Consider the following 21,569-nt stretch of genomic DNA (forward strand, 5'->3'; position numbering starts at 1 on the left):
CACTCCCTCACAGAAGCCGTGTTGTTCTGCATGCAAGAATGATTCAGAGCGTGCAGACCAGTTCCCCTTTCTATTTTGGTGGCTCTTAACCTCAGGGAAGGAGCACTTCCTTCTGCTCTCCTCTTCATGCTCACTTGAGTTTGGATGAAGATGAGGGGATGTTCAATGCACGGTTATATCAGTATAAATACACAAATATCAGGTTTGTAGCCTGCAGATCTTTGTGAAGAATCCTACCTGTGTCATTTAAACTTTTATATAGGATCTTGATTTCAGAGACAACTTGATGAAAGGATTGTTCCTATTTTTATCTGAGATGACTAATGTATTGGGGTTTGGCCTGAAGTGGGTCAAGTAAATGATTAATAAGTAGCATAAATGCATGAAAGGATCTATTGCTCCTAAACAGAAAAAGCTTTGCATTGTAATGATAGATCTGTAATATCTTCCAGCCTGAATTGACACAGAGCCTTAGGTTTACAGACCAGGGGCCTGCGAGGCGGCTCGTGACACTCACAGCTAAAAGGGGATTATGAATTGTTAAGCAGGGCACTGGGCCACTGGCATTACCCTAAGTGCTTGAAGTGGCTTGCCTCATTAAAACCCAAGCTGACTGATCACACTCCTGAAGACGTACACTTCATTTCGTCAGTGTTACTGTTGCTGAGGTCGAGGCCTGCTCAGGATGTCTGTGCCTCTGCGCTGTGGCTGCGCTGTGACCGATAGTAAACTCAGAGGGAATGTGAACACTTCCTGTTGGTGGCAAGCCTACACTTCTGCAGATGGTTTCAGAAAAAGGAAATTCAGTCTCCCCACTTTGCTTTGCAGCTATGATCGTTTCCTGTCTGACCATCCACACAATCAGACTGGTAACTTTTCTCATGGCTTAGCTGAATGTCATCAACCATTTCTAATTTAGTATCAAAAAGGCCATGAAGCAGAGACGAAATGTGTTTGTTTTCTTCAAAGTATACAGAGGCAGCAGTAATTGGATTTGACCCAGTAGCCTAAAGCTCTCTAGTAAAGCTGTCCTCCTGACACCATCCTGGCAGGCCACTGAAGGACAAACTGGTCCACGCCCTCTGACATCATCATCATCACCACTCTGGACTCGTTATCCTCCTCCACCCAGTTAAACACCACACCCTCCCTGTTAAAGCCTTTTGTTTGTGTGTGCATACTCTATGTCTGTGTGTATCATGCTGTACGTGTGTTAAGGAAATCCCTCATAAATCTGTGTGCGTGACAGATGGCATACAGGTTACATCATCACAGTAGCGAAGATTTTTTTATTTTATGTGTCCATCACCTAGGCCTCTATGATACCAGGAGGATTGTTGGATGTGATCAGATGTGCTCGTTGTGACGTAATACCATTAATGATGATAAAACACCAAAGTTTTAAAAAATGATTTTCAAAAATCCAAAATACCCCAGTAAGAGAAGTTTGTCACAGCTTGATAATTTAATAGCTACAATGAGGCTTTTTTTTTTAAATTGCTGCTCCTGTAAATGACCTTAAAGCAGGATTTAAAGTCATTTTGGCAACAAGAGGGCAATGGATCAAGCTGTACACAAAATCGGCTCATTATCACCTTTTAAAGCCTTTTAAAGTTCTTAAAGTAAACTATCGTCACATTTTTGGCCTTGTGGGAGCTGCCTGTGTTGACGTGGCATTTTTTTTTTTTTTTTTAAGTTTCCCTCACTAAGTCTTGAGGAAATAGGGTTAATGTGGATTAGGACTAGGCAATATGGCCTAAAATTTATATCACAATATTTTTCTTACCCTTTACAGCATAGGTTTTTAAAGTGCGGCCCGCGAGCCAATGGCGGCCCGCAGAAGCATTTCTGGTGGCCCGCAATTGTTAAGACAGGAAGCAAGGCACACTGAGACTGACTGTTCTAAATAAGTCTTTACATAGATTCTAAAATGGACTACACACAGGACTATTATATCTCAAATTTGATGTTTCTCATGGTTTTCTCAAGTTTTGCCAGGTTTAGCCTAATTTATTAATTAAAATGTGTTTATTACACATTACTGGATGCAGACCAATAAATGTAAACTGTACAGATGCAACCTGGTCATTAAAATGATTACAAATGGGATTTTTTTTTCTGTTTCTTTTTCCATTATTTTTTCCTTCAGCGGCCCTCAGTCCAATGTTAGGTTCCTAAATTGGCCCTCAGCTATCAAAACTTCGAGAACCCCTGCTTTACGGTAATGGTATTATATCACATTATAAGTGTTACAACACCCCGTCTCCTCCTAAAACAAACCAGTGATGGCATACTGGACTCAGTTCTGTGCAAAAGATCTCAGGAAAAAAGTGAATTTATAAGTCTCTCTGTGCGCACTTCTTTTTAACTGTAGTTTTAAGTTTCATTTCTCTCCTGTTGAGATTTGTCAAGCTGCTGCTTACATAACATTTCATTACATTACATTTGTGGGCATTCACAATAAAAGCACTTAAAAAACTTATGAACTTAAGTTGTGAGGAACTTGTTGGAAGCTCTAAGTTCAATATATGGATGCACATGATCAAAAGGTTAATTTCATGTAGCAAATTAGCCGATGCAAGATTTACGAGTCAGCCAAACCAATAACCTATGTTTTTTATAAACACAGGCTTGAAAACCTAGTCTAACCCACTTCTAACTATAATGAAGCCTCCCGCCACTAGAAGCTGCTGTAGCTGCCCCCTGCCAGAACTTTCACCTTGCACTGTGCTGGATGTAAATATGAGAAGCTTAGCAGTTAGTGTGTAGTAGGAATAGTGTCGAATGATGTGTTTTTTTAAGTAGAAAAGGAAAATAGAGTTGTTTGTAGGCTGTCGAGGGTTGAACTCATGTATAACTACTCAACTGAAGTGAAGAGAGGCCACATGTCAAAGCACGATTTTAGTCTGAAAAGAAGAACAAAGGCTAGTGGAGCTAGCTGCTAATGTTACCAATGCTCTACAAAGTATATCAGGCTCACATCACAACTGTAGGGCCCTATGATTTCCACTTAAACAGAATTGTGGACGGAATCACGGAATTGGCCAATAAAAATGGAATTTACTATTTAGCGCTGAAATGAATTTAACTAAAATGCTGTGTTTTTTAGAAAGAGTAATGTATATCTGTGGAATATGTTCCAGAAGATCACTAAACTGTGGCACAACTTGTGCCTCACTTTACAAACACTCACTCTGCTACACTAATACTGCTTTCCCACTAAAATTAGCATGTAAAAGCGGGTTTTTTAAACGCAGGTAAACCCGCTAACAATCCGCAAGTGACTCCTTTCCCATTGCCAGCAGACCTGGGTCTGATCGCCAGCAGACGAGCTGCGTGGCTGTTTTTTTTTTTTTTGCCTCTGGTGCATCAAGCTGATGTCATCAAGTTGAAGACATCATCATCTCATCAGCGCGCTGAAACACAGTTAAAGGCCAGTTTAGACCAAAGATTTGCGATGCAAGACGGTTCTAGAATGAGTTGAAGCAGTTTGAACTGAGCGTTGCAGCTCGAAGGAAGCCATTTGATTGAGCTGCCAGCAATTCAGCCTGTTAAGTCGTAGAGAGCGGGTTTAAGAACGCAGCAAGCAGAGAAATGTGAAAAGGGAAATACAAATCTTGTTTTGAAAGGCTATACGCCCATTGCAGCACGGCAACGAAATTTCATGGCACAGACACCAAAATGCTTTTCTAGCTCAGTCTTCTATAACAGAGATATCCACTGAGAGTAATTGATGTTCTACTGACATATTCAGCTCCTACAGCCTTGAATTTGTCATGGATTATCCAGTAAAGCGCAGCGCTTCGTACTTATGAGCGCAGCCAAATAAAGTTAAGGAGAACCTTTTCTAAACTATATTTCTATTTCATTTTTTCACATCTGCTTCTTGGAAATATTAGGCAAACATCGATCTTTTTAATGATTTAAAACAAAAACTTCAGCCTGCCAAACTCCTGTCTCCTCCATCAGCTGTCATCCAGCTTAACAGCTGATGGAGGTGATGGCAGAGTTTTCAGAATGAGATTTGAGGGTGAAAACTAAAAAAAAAATATATATAATCATTTCCAAGGAGCAGACATATGATAAAGGGAAATAGAAACAACCTTTTAGAAAAGCCTCTTTTTCTCCAGCTGTGTTTGTACACAGGAAGCGCTGCGCTTCATGTGATGATCCATAAAAAATCCAAGGATGTTGAAGCCTGACTTGTTCATGAGAAAATAATAGCTTTCAGCAGATACCTTCATTATGACAAGAGTGAGCCAGAAAAGCATTTTTGTGTATATATGTGCCGTTAAACAGTGTTGCGAAGCCTTTACTCCTGTCTCCTCCAGCAGCAGCGCATTAGGCTTTAATGTGCAGCTGACGGGCTGAAGTTTCTGTGTAATAACAAACAAAAAAGAGGATCAGTGTGATCATTTCCAAGAGACAAATAATGCAATAAATAAATAAATAAAAGGTTAATAAATGATATCGTTTGAAAAGGATCTCTCTTTCCAGCTGCGCACAGACAGGATGCACGGCGCTTTATGAGCTAATCCATGAGATTTTAACAGGCTGAATGAGCTAAGTCCGTCCTTGGGAAAAAAAATCTCAGCGGATATGTTCATTATGCATTTTTGTGTTTATATGTGCCATTAAACTGCGCTGCCATGCTGCGAAACTTCTGCGTGTAAACACCCGCCTCCTCCAGCACATCAGGTTTAAATGCGCAGCAGACAATGATCTATGAGATCACAACAGGCATATAATATAAAGGTATTACCTGTATTAATATAAACTTAGGCACGTTATGCCTAAGTCATCCCGCGTTCACCTGGGTGTGACGTTCCCACTGGAGCTGATCGAAGGCGAGCCAATAAAAACCTGTGTCCATTGCAGGGTCAGTCGATGTGAGTCTGAATGCTGATTAGAGCCTTTCCAAGCAGATTGTTAGCATGTTTAACGGGCTTTCGGCCAGTGGGAAAGGGGTATAACAGAGCATGGGTTATGTCTTGTATGTGCACTACACAACACAACGCATGCATTAAAACTGGTGATGTTGGTATTGCAATTATCCACTCTGTGGCAGAAATGTTACCAGTGACAGTATTGATATCAGTTTACTATCCATCACCAATGTGGATCATGGTCAGATGTCCCTACTGTTTTTGTCTCTGATAGACATGTCTGCGTTCTACCCTACATCTAACACGTTGTCTCCTGCAGTCCTGGTCCTGCCTAAGGAAAAGTGGTTATGTGGGCTTATTGCGGTTTTCACCAGTTCTTGAAAAAAATACTTTTTTCTCTTTTAGGTTACAGGATTTTATGATTCGGCTGTGAGTTGGCAGTATTAACCGAGTTCTCAACTATTTTCCACCTAAAAGTACTACAGATGTATCACTCATGCCCTCCTCCCCTTACAGGCAAACCAGTGCTAGGCAGAGAAAGCACAATGTGAAAACATTAGATTTCCAATCCGTCTGTGAAGTAACAAGTGTGTGTCCTGGTCATCCCCAGTTCACCTGAATGGTAAACAGAAATGAGTTGTTCTACACTGAGACATACACCTATATTCTTTTTCCTTCATGGTACTTTTCTGTTACCATATAGCATGTGTACAGTGACATGACTAAAAACAGTGCAGTCGTTTGACTATCCTGAGTGATGATTCAGATCATTGACTTGCCTGTAGCTCCTGAAGGAAAAACCTGCCTGTTTAGCTGCTGAATGATTCACAACACTCACCTGATAGTTGCTCACTGGGTCTGTCTGCCAATTGGCAGTAGATGGTAGTGTAGAAGTAGATTTTACTCCTAGTGCTGTAGGTAACTCTGATAGGGAATGAAATGGAGATGAACATATACTAGAGAGTTAGGAATATTAAAGCAAAACTTCCGTCTGATGTCTGTTTAGCCTTTTCTTTTACACAGTCAGCATTGTAATTTTACTTTCCTTAGTTTCATGTAGCTGCTATAAATGTATTTAAGGTTGTTAAAATGTTCTATTCTTTGATACTTTTTCATACCACGTCCTTTACAATACAGTATTCATTAATTGTACATTTGATCGTTCCAACATTACTAAAATTTAAAGATAAAAATACATTTGTATTTCAACCTAAAGATCTAGTAAGAAGAGAGAACACGCACACAGCAATGGGCGATCAAATAAGAGCAAATGCTGATGTCCTGTTGCTAAACAGAGTGGCAATACAGAGAGCAAATATGTTGTTTTACAACAGTAACACTCTAAAGAAGTTAGAAACACACCAAAACCTCTGCATAGACTTGAAGGAATACTCAGGTTTGACTGAAGCCAAAGATTGGCCTCTCTCTGCTCCAGGCTTTCATTCGCCCTTTGGCAAAAACATTATAAGTCCCTTTAGCGTCTTTTAAAGATACACACCCTAACCTTAGTGTCTGTAACAGACATAGAGCGAAGGAGAGAGGCAGTAAACTCCTGGTCTATAAAAGCTTCCCTTTACCAGCAGACTGATGACAGCCTCATAGCCCTGCATAAAAACAGACACTTCCTCAGGTTTATTACTGATAATTCAGAGGAAATATTTGATTTTAGGTAGATGGTATAGAGAATCGCATTTATTTTAGCCTTTTTTGACTATAAAATGTTATATTTGGTATTTGCTTTTTTTTTTTGTGAGCTAGCCTTGTGTGCGGATTGGAAAAAAATAAAATTACTAAGCTAAATTAAGCAGTTTAGGATCTCCAGGAGATCGTTTTTGTTGTGGTATTTTGTAAATTTTTACTAGTATCCTAGCGAAATTCAAATTCTGGTATCATTAAAAACTCCAATATTATTTGCAGCCCTGACTGCTTAATGTGGTTTAGAAGAACTTAATGTGGCACTGTCCATGAATTAACATGAATTTTCAGTAAAAGTTGCTTTCTGCTAGGGATGTATGGATTTAGTCAGCCTACGATTTGATTTGAATCCTGATTTTCTTTGTAAGAAAACTATAATGTCAAAGTGGAGATTCCTTTAACTTCCTATTTTAAGTTGAACATTTGGAAAATATATTTCCTGTTATTTTTTTTTTACGAAGTAGTCTTTCAATTTTAATGCTGCTGTATGACTCAAAAAAAACTGCACATTTTTTATATTCATTACCTAGAAAAAGTTAAATTGAGAAAATATCTTTTGGAAGTTTATGAAATAGAAAACTGTAATTCTAAACAATTCTCATACAAAATAATAAAGCAAAATATAAAATAAGGAAATTCCTCCTGTTAATGCCCCCTGTCTATCTTCAGTTCCTGGCTTGGAATTGAAATGTTTTCTGATGGAATATCAGCACATCTACATTCTCAGACAGAAGCTAAGATCTCTTAACATCCACAATGACCTCTGCAGTTCAGTAAACCCTTTGACTTGGGACAGAAGTGGCTGGCATGCAGTCATGTTTTTGCTAAAGGTGAAAGCAGAGTTTTCTTTCCACCACTGGCATGGACAGCGCCACTTCACAACGTGTTGCTACATCAATAATGAGCTTGTTCCAGCTTGTTCTAGTTCCAGTAGTTTCTGTTTGGATGAGAACGCAGTGGTGGCTGCTGAGCTGTTGGAAGAAAGCTGCAACTCGCCTCACTCATCCCAGTAAACAACTGATGTGGGATTCACGCGGACTAGCTTGGGTGGCCAAATTAAGCTTGTGGGCAAAGCATTTGATGTGCGCTATCGATGACAACAGCATTGTTTTCTGCAGTGTGTGTCAAAGAGAGGGCAAGTTTGTAAGACAAAATTTGCTTCCTCATACCTACTTAAGGGAGGGGACATGATTGTCAGAGATCCAGCCGCCCTTGTTATTGAAACACTATCTGCATCTCTGAGGGTTTAGATCTCTGACTTGTTGCGTTGACTACCGCAAAGCTGTCATCCCTCCTGCCATGACTGTTGTGTTTACCTGCTGCTCTCAGAACAGATGAAGAGACTTTTTGACGTTGAATAAATGGAGTTAAATGCAGACAGCATGCCCTACCGTTTAAACAGAGTATCGTGACATAATCTGTGCTGAATCGATTTAAATCCCCCTTTATTTGTATTGATTTTTAGCCATATATTCTTACTTCAGCTTTCTGCTGAAACACACTGACATATTCCAGTAGTGATAACGTGACTACTGAAGGATGATTGTGGGTCCATCCCTTTTGAACATGGGAGATTTCATAATTAATGTGGTTTTTGGCTAAACAAGTAATCTACAAGAGCAGGATTATATTTTTTACTAGTCTAAAAAGCAGAGAATTCTGCTTGGGGAAATACTAAAAACATACAAAAAAACAGTAGTTCCTTTTTTCTATAATGTTATACAAAACTGTTCTTTGATTTTGCTGTAGTTATAAATATTTATAACAACGTTCCTTCTTCTTACCTTGTCCGCCTCAAACAATGCTAAATTCTGCGCACAATTTGGAGGATGATTTGTTTTTGTTTTTTTTTTGTTTTTTGTTTTTTTTCCATCTTCAGGATATATCAGGAGTTTTTCCCACTGAAATTTAAATCTTCATTTATTTCAAACTTTTGTTAAATGTCTGAGTACGATAAGTTTGCCTAAAGTAGGAATGAGAATACTGGTTTGCAGGATTTCTCTGATGTAGTTGCTGTATGTTCTCATTAAAATCTACCCCAGGCTTCACCCCTCACAGTGGGACCAGGAGGGAGCTGTTCAGCGAGCACCCCACTTTGTTTTGTGATCACCTCCTCAGACTGAAAAGACTTGGTGGTAGACATTTTGGGATTTCAGTTTCAGTTGTACACATCAATGAGTGCAGGCAAAGATACTTAGGAAATAAAGGCCCACAGCCTATCAGCGGGTATTTGTGTTTAATAGAAACCATAAGAGGTAAATGGACAGACGTATTGACCACAGTATGTGCTCAGAAAGCTCTCAGCTCCGTCATGGCTAGACATCCTGCTCCGAGGTCTCTCCCTGATCTTTATTTTTTATCTTGGCTGCTGAATGCCTCTGGTCTTGATGCTTTGATGTTTCTCTTTGGTTTTCCCATCATGCTACACCCACTGACTACTGGGGCCTGGCCTGCTTTTATGCCAATACCCTTGTGTTGTGCAACTAAGAGTGAACTTGGTTCCCCGGCTCAAATCTGCATACGTGTGCGAGTGTGCAGTGACGGTTCATTGCAGCCCTTATCAACTTAAACTGTTTGTTTTTTGTTGAGGTGGCAAACTTGTGGACACATGGACAGGCTGACACAGTTGATGCTGTCTCAGGCTGCGTTTTCTCTCTGTGTGGGTGTTGTTGTAGCTTTGGCCTCAGGGTAAGAAAGGGGGTGTGGACCTTTGGTGCATGGATGAAGCAAAGCCTGACGTCCTCTAGTGGCCGCTTCAGAAAGGTGCATCTCTGTTGAGTCTGGAAACGTTTGTGGTTCAATCAACAGAGAAAGAAGGGCTGTACAGCCACTGTATTTCAGACGTGACCACATATCTTTACATAATTTAGGCTTTAAAGGACCAAAAAAAGCATACTGGCCTCACTTATCTTCTCTCATGATGTCAGGAATGAAGGCAACATTGAAGATAAACAAGCACATAGGGACGCATTGACTGATGGGAGTAGCTGTGTGTATGTGTACTTTATTTATTTAAAGTTTGAGTGCAGGCTGTAAATCTGAACTACAGCTGAACTCTTAAAGACTTAGAGCATGCTTTCAGCAGCAGACATAAGCAGCAAAGATTGCCCAGAAGACAGAGTGTTTCACTTGTATTGGTATGGCTAAGATGTCTGTGCAGCATTTTTTTAATTTTTGTGATTTAAAATAAGGGATACAGAGATACACCGGTTCAACATCGGGATCTTTGATACTGACTCTGTTGACAGACATTGGTGCGTCAGCAAATAATATGGGGTGAAAATGTCAGCAGCAGATTTGTATCTGTTGTGCAGTATTAATCTAATGCCAGTACACCTAACTACTGATTTAGAGGAGAGGTGTTTAATCAGGCAAACTCAGTTATGTTTTTGGGGTTTCACATGAAAGAAAAAGTCTGCATTTTAGGAGTCTTACACCAAAAGAGCTAACGAAAAACATCAGCATCGGTATCAACAATCAGCTAAAATATTTCAAACATACTTAGCTGTGCTCTTCATGTGTTCAGTATTTTCATTCATATTCATATTTACTATGAATTTACTATATTTACTAATTAGATGTTTTCCATTGCTATCACCTGCACATCAGTGAAATACTGCTGCATTATTCACTGAAATGTCAGTGATAGGAAATAACAAAACAGTGACCCACTCTTAGGAAAACCTACACCACAATGCTTCTGGAGAACACAGACTCCTCAGGGAACCTTTCAAGAGAGGCTGAATATCTTTGACATTTATCTCTCATTCTACCTCCAGACAGGAGGCAGGCACAGCTGCACCGGTGGCACAGGGGAAAAGCGGGACTCATAAAATTTGCCTGGTGTGCTCGGATGAGGCTTCAGGCTGCCACTATGGCGTTCTCACTTGTGGCAGCTGCAAGGTCTTCTTCAAAAGAGCAGTCGAAGGTACAACAACGTCATTATTTCCTCACTGATTAATCCATTGCTGCTGATAAGCACATTGATCACTAATCTGTATCACAAATGCTGGAATAATTATGATCTTAAGTTGGAGATATGATGATAACAAAGTAAATGACTGTGATGCATCTAATTTGTTTCTCTCCCTGGAGTGTTTACCGCAGCAGTGAAGGTAAATAACAGATTCATCTTCCTCTTCTGTGTGCCACAGGGCAGCATAATTACCTGTGTGCTGGGAGGAATGACTGCATAATAGACAAGATCAGGAGGAAGAACTGCCCGGCCTGCCGCTTCCGCAAGTGTCTGATGGCAGGCATGAACCTGGAGGGTAAAGATTAACCACACAGACAACGCCAAACTGTTTACCTCTGAGTTGGATTGATTGCTCCTGTCTCTTCTTTTTCCCTCTTACACTCAGTCTGTTTTCTCTCCTTTCAGCACGCAAAACCAAGAAGTTGAACCGCATGAGGGGGGTCCAGCAGAGCAACCCACCAGAGCTTAATCCCTCTCCGCCAATTGAAGCTCATTCACTTGTACCTAAGCGGATGCCTCAACTTGTTCCCACCATGCTGTCTCTGCTGAAGGCCATTGAGCCAGACACCATCTACGCTGGCTACGACAGCACTCTGCCCGACACCTCTACCCGCCTCATGACTACACTCAACAGGCTGGGCGGCCGACAGGTCATCTCTGCTGTCAAGTGGGCCAAGGCTCTGCCAGGTTGGTGGTCTACTCTGTCAGCAGGTGTAAGCCTATGTATAGCAAGGTAGTGGTTGTTTTTATTGGCAAGTTTGCTAGTGAAGGATGTGGCACATCGAAGTGTTGCAACATGAATCAAATGAAAAACTCAACTCAAAGACCGTTCTGTCATGTATGCTGTTCTTCTTGTTTGGCATTCCACAAAGCAAATGTGCAGCCAATATGTGTCATCACATTTTATATTAACAGCACACAACTCATCATGAATATTTGAAATGTTTATTGTATGCAGTAAATGTTGTAATGTACCAGAGCAGGTGTTTTCTCTCTTTTATTTGTGTAAACAAACAAGCTGGTAACACATTTGGATCTCTGTTTGGAGCTAAGATGACATGTCAGCATTTGGTAAACAGAGTAGCTCTCATCAAAGTTTAATTATACCATATTTTTATTAAGTAATGCAACTTTGCCATGTTTTTTCCACCACACCCTTTCACACATTTCTCTTCCATGTGCTTTCCCTAAGGTTTCAGGAATCTGCACCTGGATGACCAGATGACTCTGCTGCAGTGCTCCTGGCTCTTCCTCATGTCTTTTGGTCTGGGCTGGAGGTCTTACCAGCAGTGCAATGGCAACATGCTCTGCTTTGCACCAGACCTCGTCATTAACGAGTACGTATCAATCCATAAATTTAAAGTTTATTTGTTTTTGGATAGGTCAGGTGACAGATACATGTGTTAGTTTTGAAGATCATTGCAGCTCTCTGCGCTGTGCTGTATCTCTGAGATTCATGCAGTGTCAGTCAGCAGTCATATATAATCAGTGTTTATCCCTGTCATAAACCTGATGACTCCATTTGTAAACAGCCTTCGGAGTGTCATGAGCGAGTGGAATCGCCTTCATGCTTTAGGCTGCTAACGGCCTTTTGCTGTTTTCGTTTTTCCATAATCATGAGCTGAAAGATGATGTGATCATAATTAATATCCTATGATGTTATTCAAGCCCTTAAAACTGGACTCTGCTACATCCTGTTTTTTTTTTTTTTTTGCTACTTTATTATAATTTAATTTTATCAAGGCAGCAGTAATACAATCCCTCACAATTAGGTTAAAGTCTTTTTTAAATTATAAGGTTGTCATTAATAATGGAAGATTCTGGTGCTACTGTTTTGCAAGGTCCTTTTTCAATCTTTTTCTGTTTACTTGAATGAAAAAGCATCTCCTCTGCATAAATTTAAAGTTTGTGCAAGTTTGTTCCTACTTTCCACCCACAACATCACTTCATCACTGAGGTGACACTCACTCGTCTTCTTTACGTTCTGCTCCAGCAAGCTAATAGACTAAAACTCATTTCTGGAAGAATGATTTAAAACAGGATCCACAAGCAAGACCTTGAACGTTTAATCTACAGAGATGTTACTGAGAGCTGCTTCATCTCCCTGATAGAGACTGTACCAGCAGACATATAAATCAACTCTGACTTGTGAAAGCAGGATAAGCTGTTCAACCGCCTCTGTCTAACTCCACCAGGGAGCGGATGAAACTGCCATACATGGCTGACCAGTGTGAGCAGATGCTGAAGATTTCCAGCGAGTTTGTGCGGCTACAGGTTTCCCATGACGAGTATTTGTGCATGAAGGTCCTTCTGCTGCTCAGCACAGGTATGACCCCCCAACCACCTTCCACCAGCAGGTTTGCTGTTTATATGCAATCATTACTAAAGCCATTACTCTAATTCAATACTGTCCATGGATGCTTTAAGATAATGTTGATGCATGCTCAGGACAGGAAATCACATCTCTGCACTTTTCAGACTTAGTAGCTGACATGGAAAGATAGTAAATAAGAATTGAATCCTCGCAGGCCCAGTTGGTAAGACAAATACAGCCAAACTCCATTTTACAAGACAGTATACTGATTAAAAGCAGACCTACACAACATCACCTTATGTTTCCTTCTAAACATAATTTAGAGAATTAAAGAGTAAACAAAGACTTAATTGTTCTCTGATTAAAAACGTGTTCAGAACTTTAATTACACATAGCTTGAACAAAGCTCTGAGTCTAAGCTGCACTCTTCAGTTTGCGCTCTATTCTGTTAAACTTTATTAGAAATGCACCCTAAAATGGCCTCAAATGTAAAAATCAGCATCTGCTTTGGCACCTCTATATCATGCAGATGTTAATTAAAAAGTAAAGACTTTACTCTTTCTTTGCAATCAAAAACTGGAAGAATTTGCTGCTAAATCTGGTCGTTGGTGCAGTACGTTGACTTCTATTCCTTCCTAGATGCTGACCTTTATCGGTCAGTTAGTTCTGATTTGTTCATAGTCAATTCATAAATTTTATCAACATTTTACAACAAATAACAACTGGTCTAGACCATACTTTGTGTTATGTTATTTAAAAGCACCCTGCTTAAATCCAACATTCAGCAAAGTTGATGGTGAGAAAAAACTTGAGCACAACTTGGGGGGGGGCAGAGGAAGATGAAGAAGAAGAGACAGATGGTGACAAAAATAAATACTCAACAATAATAAATAAGATCTAAGTGAGATAGATCAGACACTTTTAGACTGATCGGCCAGCTGGGTAGTACTGGGTAAATGCCACTCTCTGAGTAATGTCTACAAGCATATCATGTGCACTGTTGAGTGGGATGAATGGCTGAAGACAACAAACCAATTCATCAAATTAACTTGCCAACATTAGAAATGATCAGAAATGCAGTTTCACATCCCTGTCTCTCAGTGGCCGAACAACTGCAAAAAATCCCACGCCTTCTGCCCCAATGTGCATGTACAGTCCATCTCCTCTGATGTCTTTTTCTTCTTTGCATTAGTTGCTTTGAAATGACCTTCTACTTAGTAATATTTAACAAATCCAACCCCAACATATTACCCTTGATTTAGTTGCCATGGTTTTCTGTTCACAAAAAAAGCAGAGAGTGGCAAAATAAGAGACTGGCAGTATAATTAGCATAGAAATCATTCTGTGATCTACCATTCAGGCAATGTATTGCAGAGTAATTCACAAGAAGAGAACACAAGTATGTAGTGCTCACAACAGCACAGGTCACTACAGCACAGCTATACCAGAGTCAGCACTGAAGTATAAATGAGGCTTTAACATACAGCAGCATAACTGGAGGCTGACTAACCCTGACTAGTAGATGATTTGAAAAGTGTCTCCAGCAGGCCCGTGGGCTCTGTGGGAGCGTTAACATTCAAGAGGGGTAATACGGCACTATGAGCTTTTAAAAGAATAAATAAACCCCAGTTTCAGCTGAGGTACATCTACCTTGGAGTTTCACAAACGTCTTTAGAACGTCATCAGGGTTCCTGTAGATCCTGAAAAGTTTAAAAAGGCTTTAATTTGACTTCTGAAATTTAAGGCTAATAAAAAGCCTTTAAAAGTCTTAATTTCACCAATGAGAGGTCTTACATTTTTATGGCATGTTGGCTAGGAGATTAATTTATCTAGTCTTTGATTTCTGGCTAAATGTATTGAATTTTAATCATTTTTGCATTGTTAAGAATTAGTGTAACAGAGCTGCCAAAGTGTGTAATGAAATTGGCAGAGTAGAGGCATTAGATTTGCAAAAAAATTGATAAAATTTGGGTGTTTATGACCCCAAAAAATTGATTATTTGTATACTTTTTGACGTTTCATAAACAGTGTATTAAATCAGGAAACTAAGCCCTTGTCCGGTTTGCTGAAACTTCTCATGTGGCTGTTTTTTTTTGTTTGTTTTTGTTTTTGTTTTTTTAACTTGGTTGCATAAAACATGTTCTTAATTTTTGTCAGTTCAGGTCTTAAAAAGGCCTTAAAATGTCTAAAATTAGATTTATAAAAGTGTGTAGGAACCCTGGACATTAAAAGGGCTGAGATGGAAGGAGGAATAGACACGCCCACTTTCTCCTCCTTGTTGTCCCGTATCAGCCACAACATTATTCATTCCCTGCTGCTCTTTAGATTTGATTTTAAGTCATAATGCCCTAACCATTCAAGGTAAACTTACAACAAGTAATTGACCTTGTTTAAGACAAAAATGATTTATTAGCAATCTCAGCCAATAGTACTTCATTACCCAGATAGTGTCCTAATGAAGTCCTTGATTTCCCAAGGAAACATCCGCATTGAATCCAATACTGCTGCTCAAGGTGAACTTAATGGTTGTTTTTTTTATATATATATTGAAGATAGTGATCATGTAAAAGGCAGAAGTTCATTTATAGTGTTACAGCAATCTCTGATTGGCTGAACCCGCTTCTGCCTGCAAAACTTCAGCTTTTAATCTGGCCGTGGTTTTAAAGATATATGGTCATGTAGACAAGCAAGAAAGTATACTATCCAACCTCTTCTAAGAAAGACTTGATTTATTTGTGATCTCAGGCAACAGCACTGTATTCCCCACAATCCCTGAGTCTCACAGCAACATTTGTGATTGGTAGAGCGATCAGGGAACTTGTAGAGGGCAGTGGCTATGCACATTTTTTACATAAAATATTGAATTTAAATACTTTGTGCCAAAATGTCACGGTTTTGACCCTAACTAATCAATAGTACTTTTAACCTCATGTATATAAGTTTTCCTTAACAAAAGTGGTCTTGTGGTTTAGCTACCCATTATGAAAGATGGTCCATTAAGAGTTTTGTAAAGCAGGAGTAATGTAATCTATTTTCAATGTTCTCAGCACATGTGCTGCAGCATGTTGTTCCAGTGGAAGAATCTTTAGAGAGTAACATGGTTAGCCTGATAAAAAAGATTCACAATAATCCAACCAAGAGGCTTTGTAAATTGTTCTGAGACAGGTCGTGCCTAATTTTTGCAACATGATGAAGGTGAAAGAGACTGTCCTCAAAATGTGTTTTATGTGAGAGTTGATGGACTCGTCCTGATCAAATAGATTTCTAACAGAGGTGCTGGATTCCAGGGCCATTATATCATCAGACAAAATTTCTCTGAGGTGTTAAACTTCTTGTTTCCTCTCTCCTGCAGTGCCAAAGGATGGCCTGAAGAGCCAGGCGGTGTTCGATGATATTCGAATGTCGTACATTAAGGAGCTTGGAAAAGCGATTGTGAAGCGTGAGGAGAACTCAAGTCAGAACTGGCAGCGTTTCTATCAGCTCACCAAACTGCTGGACTCCATGCATGAGGTAACTCCCCCAGCATTGTCAGCTTTTTACACATTAATGGTGAAGGAGCGAGAACCTGGGTACACTAAAACCTGGTTGTTGTTTTTTTCTCTGAAAGCCTGGAAATCCGGGGCATTTTTTTTGTCTTATTGATATGCAAGCAAGTCTCATGGGTTCTGTGACTTAACATTTTATCTTGTCATAGGTTCTGTGACTTAACATTTTATCTTGTCATAGGTGCAAAAATACACATCAGTTCTACAAGAGAGAGCATAAGCTTAGTGCAGATTCATGACCTTTTGAACGTTGTAACTCAAGCTGTACTCGTCTTATACCACATCTTAGGGGTGTAACGGTTGACAGTGGTCACAGTTCATTGGGGTTAGGTTCACTGATAAGAAAAAAACATTAGGCCCCAGATTTACAGTATATTTCTTGATCTCCCTTGCTCATTATATTATCTTTTTTACTAACAGAAGTGCAGTTTATACTTTCTACCATATGTTGTTATTTAGACATTATAAGTATCAGTAATAGTCGGTACAGCCTGTGCAGCATCTAGTCTTTAAAATCTATTAGCATCAGTTGTCTCTTTGACCCTCTCTGGAGTTTTCTTAAAACAGCGCAGAGATGAGGAGAGGGAGAAGGGGCCAGCCGGTCTCCATTCTCTTGCAGCCAGAGCTAACTTTTCTCCTTTGGGTTTTGTTTTGCCGGCTTCTTCCTCTTCTTTGTTGGTTGTTTAGTAGCAGTTAGCAAATACCTACCAGCATTACTGCCACCCTCCCAGGCAAAACCTGTCATATTTCTTGTCTTTTTTTTTTTTTGTTTTTGTTTTTTTTTGTTTGTTTGTTTGTTTGTTTTCTTTTTTGAAATTGTTTGGACGTATTCATTGTATTCGTTCTTTGTAAAGAATTGCTTTATTTGTTTTCACATTAATCTTGTTTAAGTATTTAATTTTCTAATCATGCATAGTGATCTTAATTTGTGGTGTTTGATAATGACAAATGTGATCCAAGGCACCTGCAAACCTTTATCCCTTGTTAATAAAAACTCGATGGGTAGATCGAGTCATGTGAAGTGCTGGGGCTTTTTTTTCTTTGTTTCGCTTGTTTTCCCAGGCTGCTCACTCGGAGGACTAACTTCCATACATGGGCGTAACCTAACCTCTAGGCCATCAGTGCCCTGGTTCTCCAACCATCTTACTTTTAACACATCATGTTTATTGTTTATATGGAAAAGGTCAAACATCTAGATTATTCAGTACATATTCAATATTTGTGTTCCTGTATGAACAACATGTTTTCCATGTGTGTGCTCAGATGGTCGGTGGACTGCTCAACTTCTGCTTCTACACCTTTGTGAATAAATCCCTGAGCGTGGAGTTCCCTGAGATGCTGGCGGAGATCATCAGCAACCAGTTACCAAAATTCAAGGCCGGGAGCGTCAAACCCCTTCTTTTCCACCAGAGATGACTCTACCCCGAAACAGACACATTGCCTTAAAAAAATCCCACCACATCACCTCACCACCAGCCCCTCTACCCCCTCCCCCAGCCCCCCCTCACTCTCCACCCTCCAGGAGCAACGATGAGAGGACTGAGGACCCGAGGCGAGGAGTCAGGGATGTTTGTTGGGAGCGAGTATGCAACTTTGAGTATAGACTGGAGGAGTTTGTGTAGAGAGAGAGAGAGAGAGAGAGAGAGAGAGAGAGAGAGAGCAGACAGCGAGCACAGACATTTTTGTCAAGCAGTCGAAGATGTAGTGTGTAACAAGTAGGAAATGTTTGTAAGATAAAAGATAATCACGAAGAGAAGTAGGCTAACATCCACGTCGTCTCAGGTTTCCTACATTCAAACACAAAACAATATCTCAAATAGATAAACAAATATCTATGTACAGGTTCTGATAGTATTTTCTACATTTTCAAATCTTGACAGTTTATACACTTTTACAGGTCGTTGTTACCTGGAAAGGTAGCAAAGTTTAATTAATAACATGCTCTTTAGTAGGCTTTTTGACTGTATGTTCCTTTTTTAGTTTTTATAAGCGGTTATAACAAATAGTCACATGGGAAAAACTGTTGTCTAAAAAGCATGTTTCATCACTTTGACTGACATGAGATAAGAAATAATTCTGTCAGTCAAAGTTCATCCAGAGGATTATTTCTCCTACATGCCGATTCTCCCAGGTTTACACACGTCTACTTTAAAAAGGGAAAAAAATGTGCCTTTTTTGCTTCATATCATCTAAGTCATTTCTTCCTACGTGTCCAAGGCTTCTCTTGAACCTTTCATGGTCTACCTTCATCATATGTTGATTGTACTTTTTATCTTACATGCAGTTGAAAGTTTTCCTTTTTTTTCAATGGCTGTGTTTATCTTTAGAAGAGGCAGCTCGGTCCATCCTTCGTGTGTGGAAATTATCGCAGTCTGCTTCCTTTCACACCATTTCCCCGCACACCCTTCTCCTCCGGTGCGATGTGAGCACTTTGTACTCTGCTTAAAGGCTTTAAGAGACTGTGAAGAAAGACTGTTAAACCGTACTGGGCTGTAATGTATGACTTTAGAAGGAACCTAGAGAATTTGTTCTAGTGTAATAGCTCACTCTGATGTTTATTTTAGCCCTGACTCCTGCCCCGATAGTCTAAAAAAGGAATGTGATACTTAACCTGCGTCTACCAATCATAGGGAGAGCATGTTTTATTGTGTTTTGATGAAAATGTCTTTTTTTTTTGTTAATTAATCAGGACAACTAATTTCTGTGTTTCTAACATGACTCAGACTGGTTGGAAAATTACCGTCCTTTTTAATACTTTCTAAGCTCTGTTTTCTAAAACTGACAAACATGTAGTCATGATTCTGCCACTGATGATCCTTCTTAGACAGTATAACCACTCACTCTTCAAACTTCTGCTTTGGATAATTTATCATGGAAATACTCTGCATTGCTACTTTGCAAAGAATCACAAATATTTGTTAAAGAAGAAGTTTAACATTGTAGGGAATGCTTTTTTCTCGCCAATAATTGGATGATTGGATGATGGTTGATTCAGCGTACGAGTCTGTGCTGTAAATTTGTCCCAAGCATTTAGCGATAGCTTAGCATAAAGACTGGAAACAAGGGGAAACAGCTAGGCTGTCCAAATGTTATGCCACCTCTACAGTTTTGTAGTAACATCATTATTTTTTCCATTTGTGCAAAAGACTGTTCAGATTTTTGTGCACTGGTTGCTCTCAAAATGCTGAATTGTTCCTTTTTTTGTTTTGGTCATATATCAAACCAAATGCAATAGTGTTGATAAGTAGTGGAGGTGCTAGCAGGCAGATTTTATATTTTTACACTTAAAGTTATGTTGCCAGCGTTTCCAGTCGTTACGCCAAACTGAACTGACTAGCTCCTGACTACAGAGTATTAAAAAAGCGGCTTTATCTGTTTGTCTAAGTTCAAGACAGAAAGTAGATAAGCATATTTCCTAACATGAGAAACTCTTCCACCACATTTGTATGATAGAATGCTTCTGTATGCAGCACTTCAGATCAGATGTAAGCAGAATTTGTCCGCCTGTAAACCTCTCTCAAAGCTCTATTTTTAACTATTCTGCTCCCTGTAGGCACCTTGTCTTTATATCTGTGTATTTGTAGTTTCTCTGTACATTTATTTGTCCATCTATTATTCAGTAAAGCCCCAATGTTTGATAGCACTTAGCATCAGTCACCTCATGGTGGTGTGTCGCAGTGAAAGTGTCGTGTGACTGAATCATGAGGTGGGCACAATGGCTCCTTTTTTCTGTGGGAACTATTTCAGTTCCAGCCCCCTGATTTTGTTTTTTAGTCATACTGAAAGTAAGATAATGTTCGAGTTGGAAGATGAAACACTTGTCCACAGCTGGAAATAAAGTCCTTAATAACCTGAGCTTGAGGTGGTTATAAATAAGTGATGACCGCATTTTTAACAAAAGGCACTTACACAGGATTATGTAGGCCTGACAGTGTCCCCTTTTTTCGTACCGCAGGAAAACGCAACATTTTCATCACTTGTCTGCTAGTTTGTCATCATTGGCGTGTTTCATAACCCCAACATTTCGTGTTTTTATCAAGCACAAAATAATCTCGGTTTTGGCATGAAGGTGAACCCGTTCAGCTGAAAGAAACACTTTTGACAGATTAAAGCTGTTGATGCCCTGCCAGATTAAAAAAACTTGGATAGATATGTCAAGTGAGCGACAACTAAAAGCTTGATGATGCATGAAAAACACTTCTTCTATACATACTCTTGCTCAGGTTATTGAAATCTAATTATGTCCACATAATGTCCTGGTTTATGTCTGTACTTGAAGAACCAAAAGTTTGGATTCACAAAATGTATCAGTGTATGTTTTTGTCCAGTGTTTTGCCAGGCAACAAGTTCAGATTTAGGAGAGGAATGTGCTGCCATTGTCACCATTTACACTCAAAACAAAATCACTTGTTGTTTTTTCTTTTTCTTTGTTCATTTGAAATAGTTTTAAAACCAGCTTCATTAACGTCATAGGGGTTACTCATGGGTTACTTTCACATTCAGTAAATCCAAATCTCTGCTGCTGCTGCTGTTCATTAAACAGCTTAAATATATATAAGAAATCGCACACTTGCCTCTCCTTGCTCAAAAATGTATCCTAGCTTACTTTCTTGTACATTTTTGAGGAGGACATCTGAATATGCAATAGAAACAACAGATTATCTATCACCACCACATTACAACAATGTGGTTGCCTCATGTTTTTTTCCAGGATAAGCTATTTGCATACAGGAGATTCATTTTAACTTTCTCTCTGCAGGACAGATTTTCAGGAAAAGATCCCCTTATTCAGTCATCAGTCCTCCACGGCTGATCACACCCACCCACACACATAAACCCCTATTTGATGTTTGACTACAAGGTGACCAAAGCAAGCACAAACAAATTCAATTCATCAGTGTAAACTAAGTAGAAGATAAATGTACAGTTGTTTTTTGGTTTTTAAACACATTTTTTACTCTAAATTAATGGCTTTGGTCAAATTGTGTAATACTGTGAATAGGATAGGAGTCAGTCTTTTTCACTCACACAAAAACTGTTTGTGAAAGTAATCAACCAGCTTGAATCGAAAAAGGATTTGCACTACCCAAATATTGTTTGAAAATCTATTTTGTATAAAACATATGCAGACATTTTGAGAATTAGCAAGGGCA

At 39.4% G+C, this 21,569-nt stretch overlaps 1 protein-coding gene across 1 annotated transcript in view; it reads left to right on the top strand.

The window, feature by feature from the left end:
- Positions 1-20,271, top strand: part of nr3c1 (nuclear receptor subfamily 3, group C, member 1 (glucocorticoid receptor)) — a 32,351-nt gene extending 12,080 nt beyond the window's left edge. The window contains exons 3-9 of the mRNA XM_041798285.1: positions 10,361-10,509; positions 10,736-10,852; positions 10,963-11,244; positions 11,750-11,894; positions 12,753-12,883; positions 16,224-16,381; positions 17,680-20,271. Coding sequence (XP_041654219.1) covers positions 10,361-10,509; positions 10,736-10,852; positions 10,963-11,244; positions 11,750-11,894; positions 12,753-12,883; positions 16,224-16,381; positions 17,680-17,832 — 1,135 coding nt within the window. The 3' untranslated portion in view covers positions 17,833-20,271. The remainder of the gene's footprint in view (positions 1-10,360; positions 10,510-10,735; positions 10,853-10,962; positions 11,245-11,749; positions 11,895-12,752; positions 12,884-16,223; positions 16,382-17,679) is intronic.
- Positions 20,272-21,569: the final 1,298 nt, after the last annotated feature.

Source organism: Cheilinus undulatus, linkage group 10 (genome assembly GCF_018320785.1).
Source record: "Cheilinus undulatus linkage group 10, ASM1832078v1, whole genome shotgun sequence".
Classification (NCBI taxonomy): domain Eukaryota; kingdom Metazoa; phylum Chordata; class Actinopteri; order Labriformes; family Labridae; genus Cheilinus; species Cheilinus undulatus.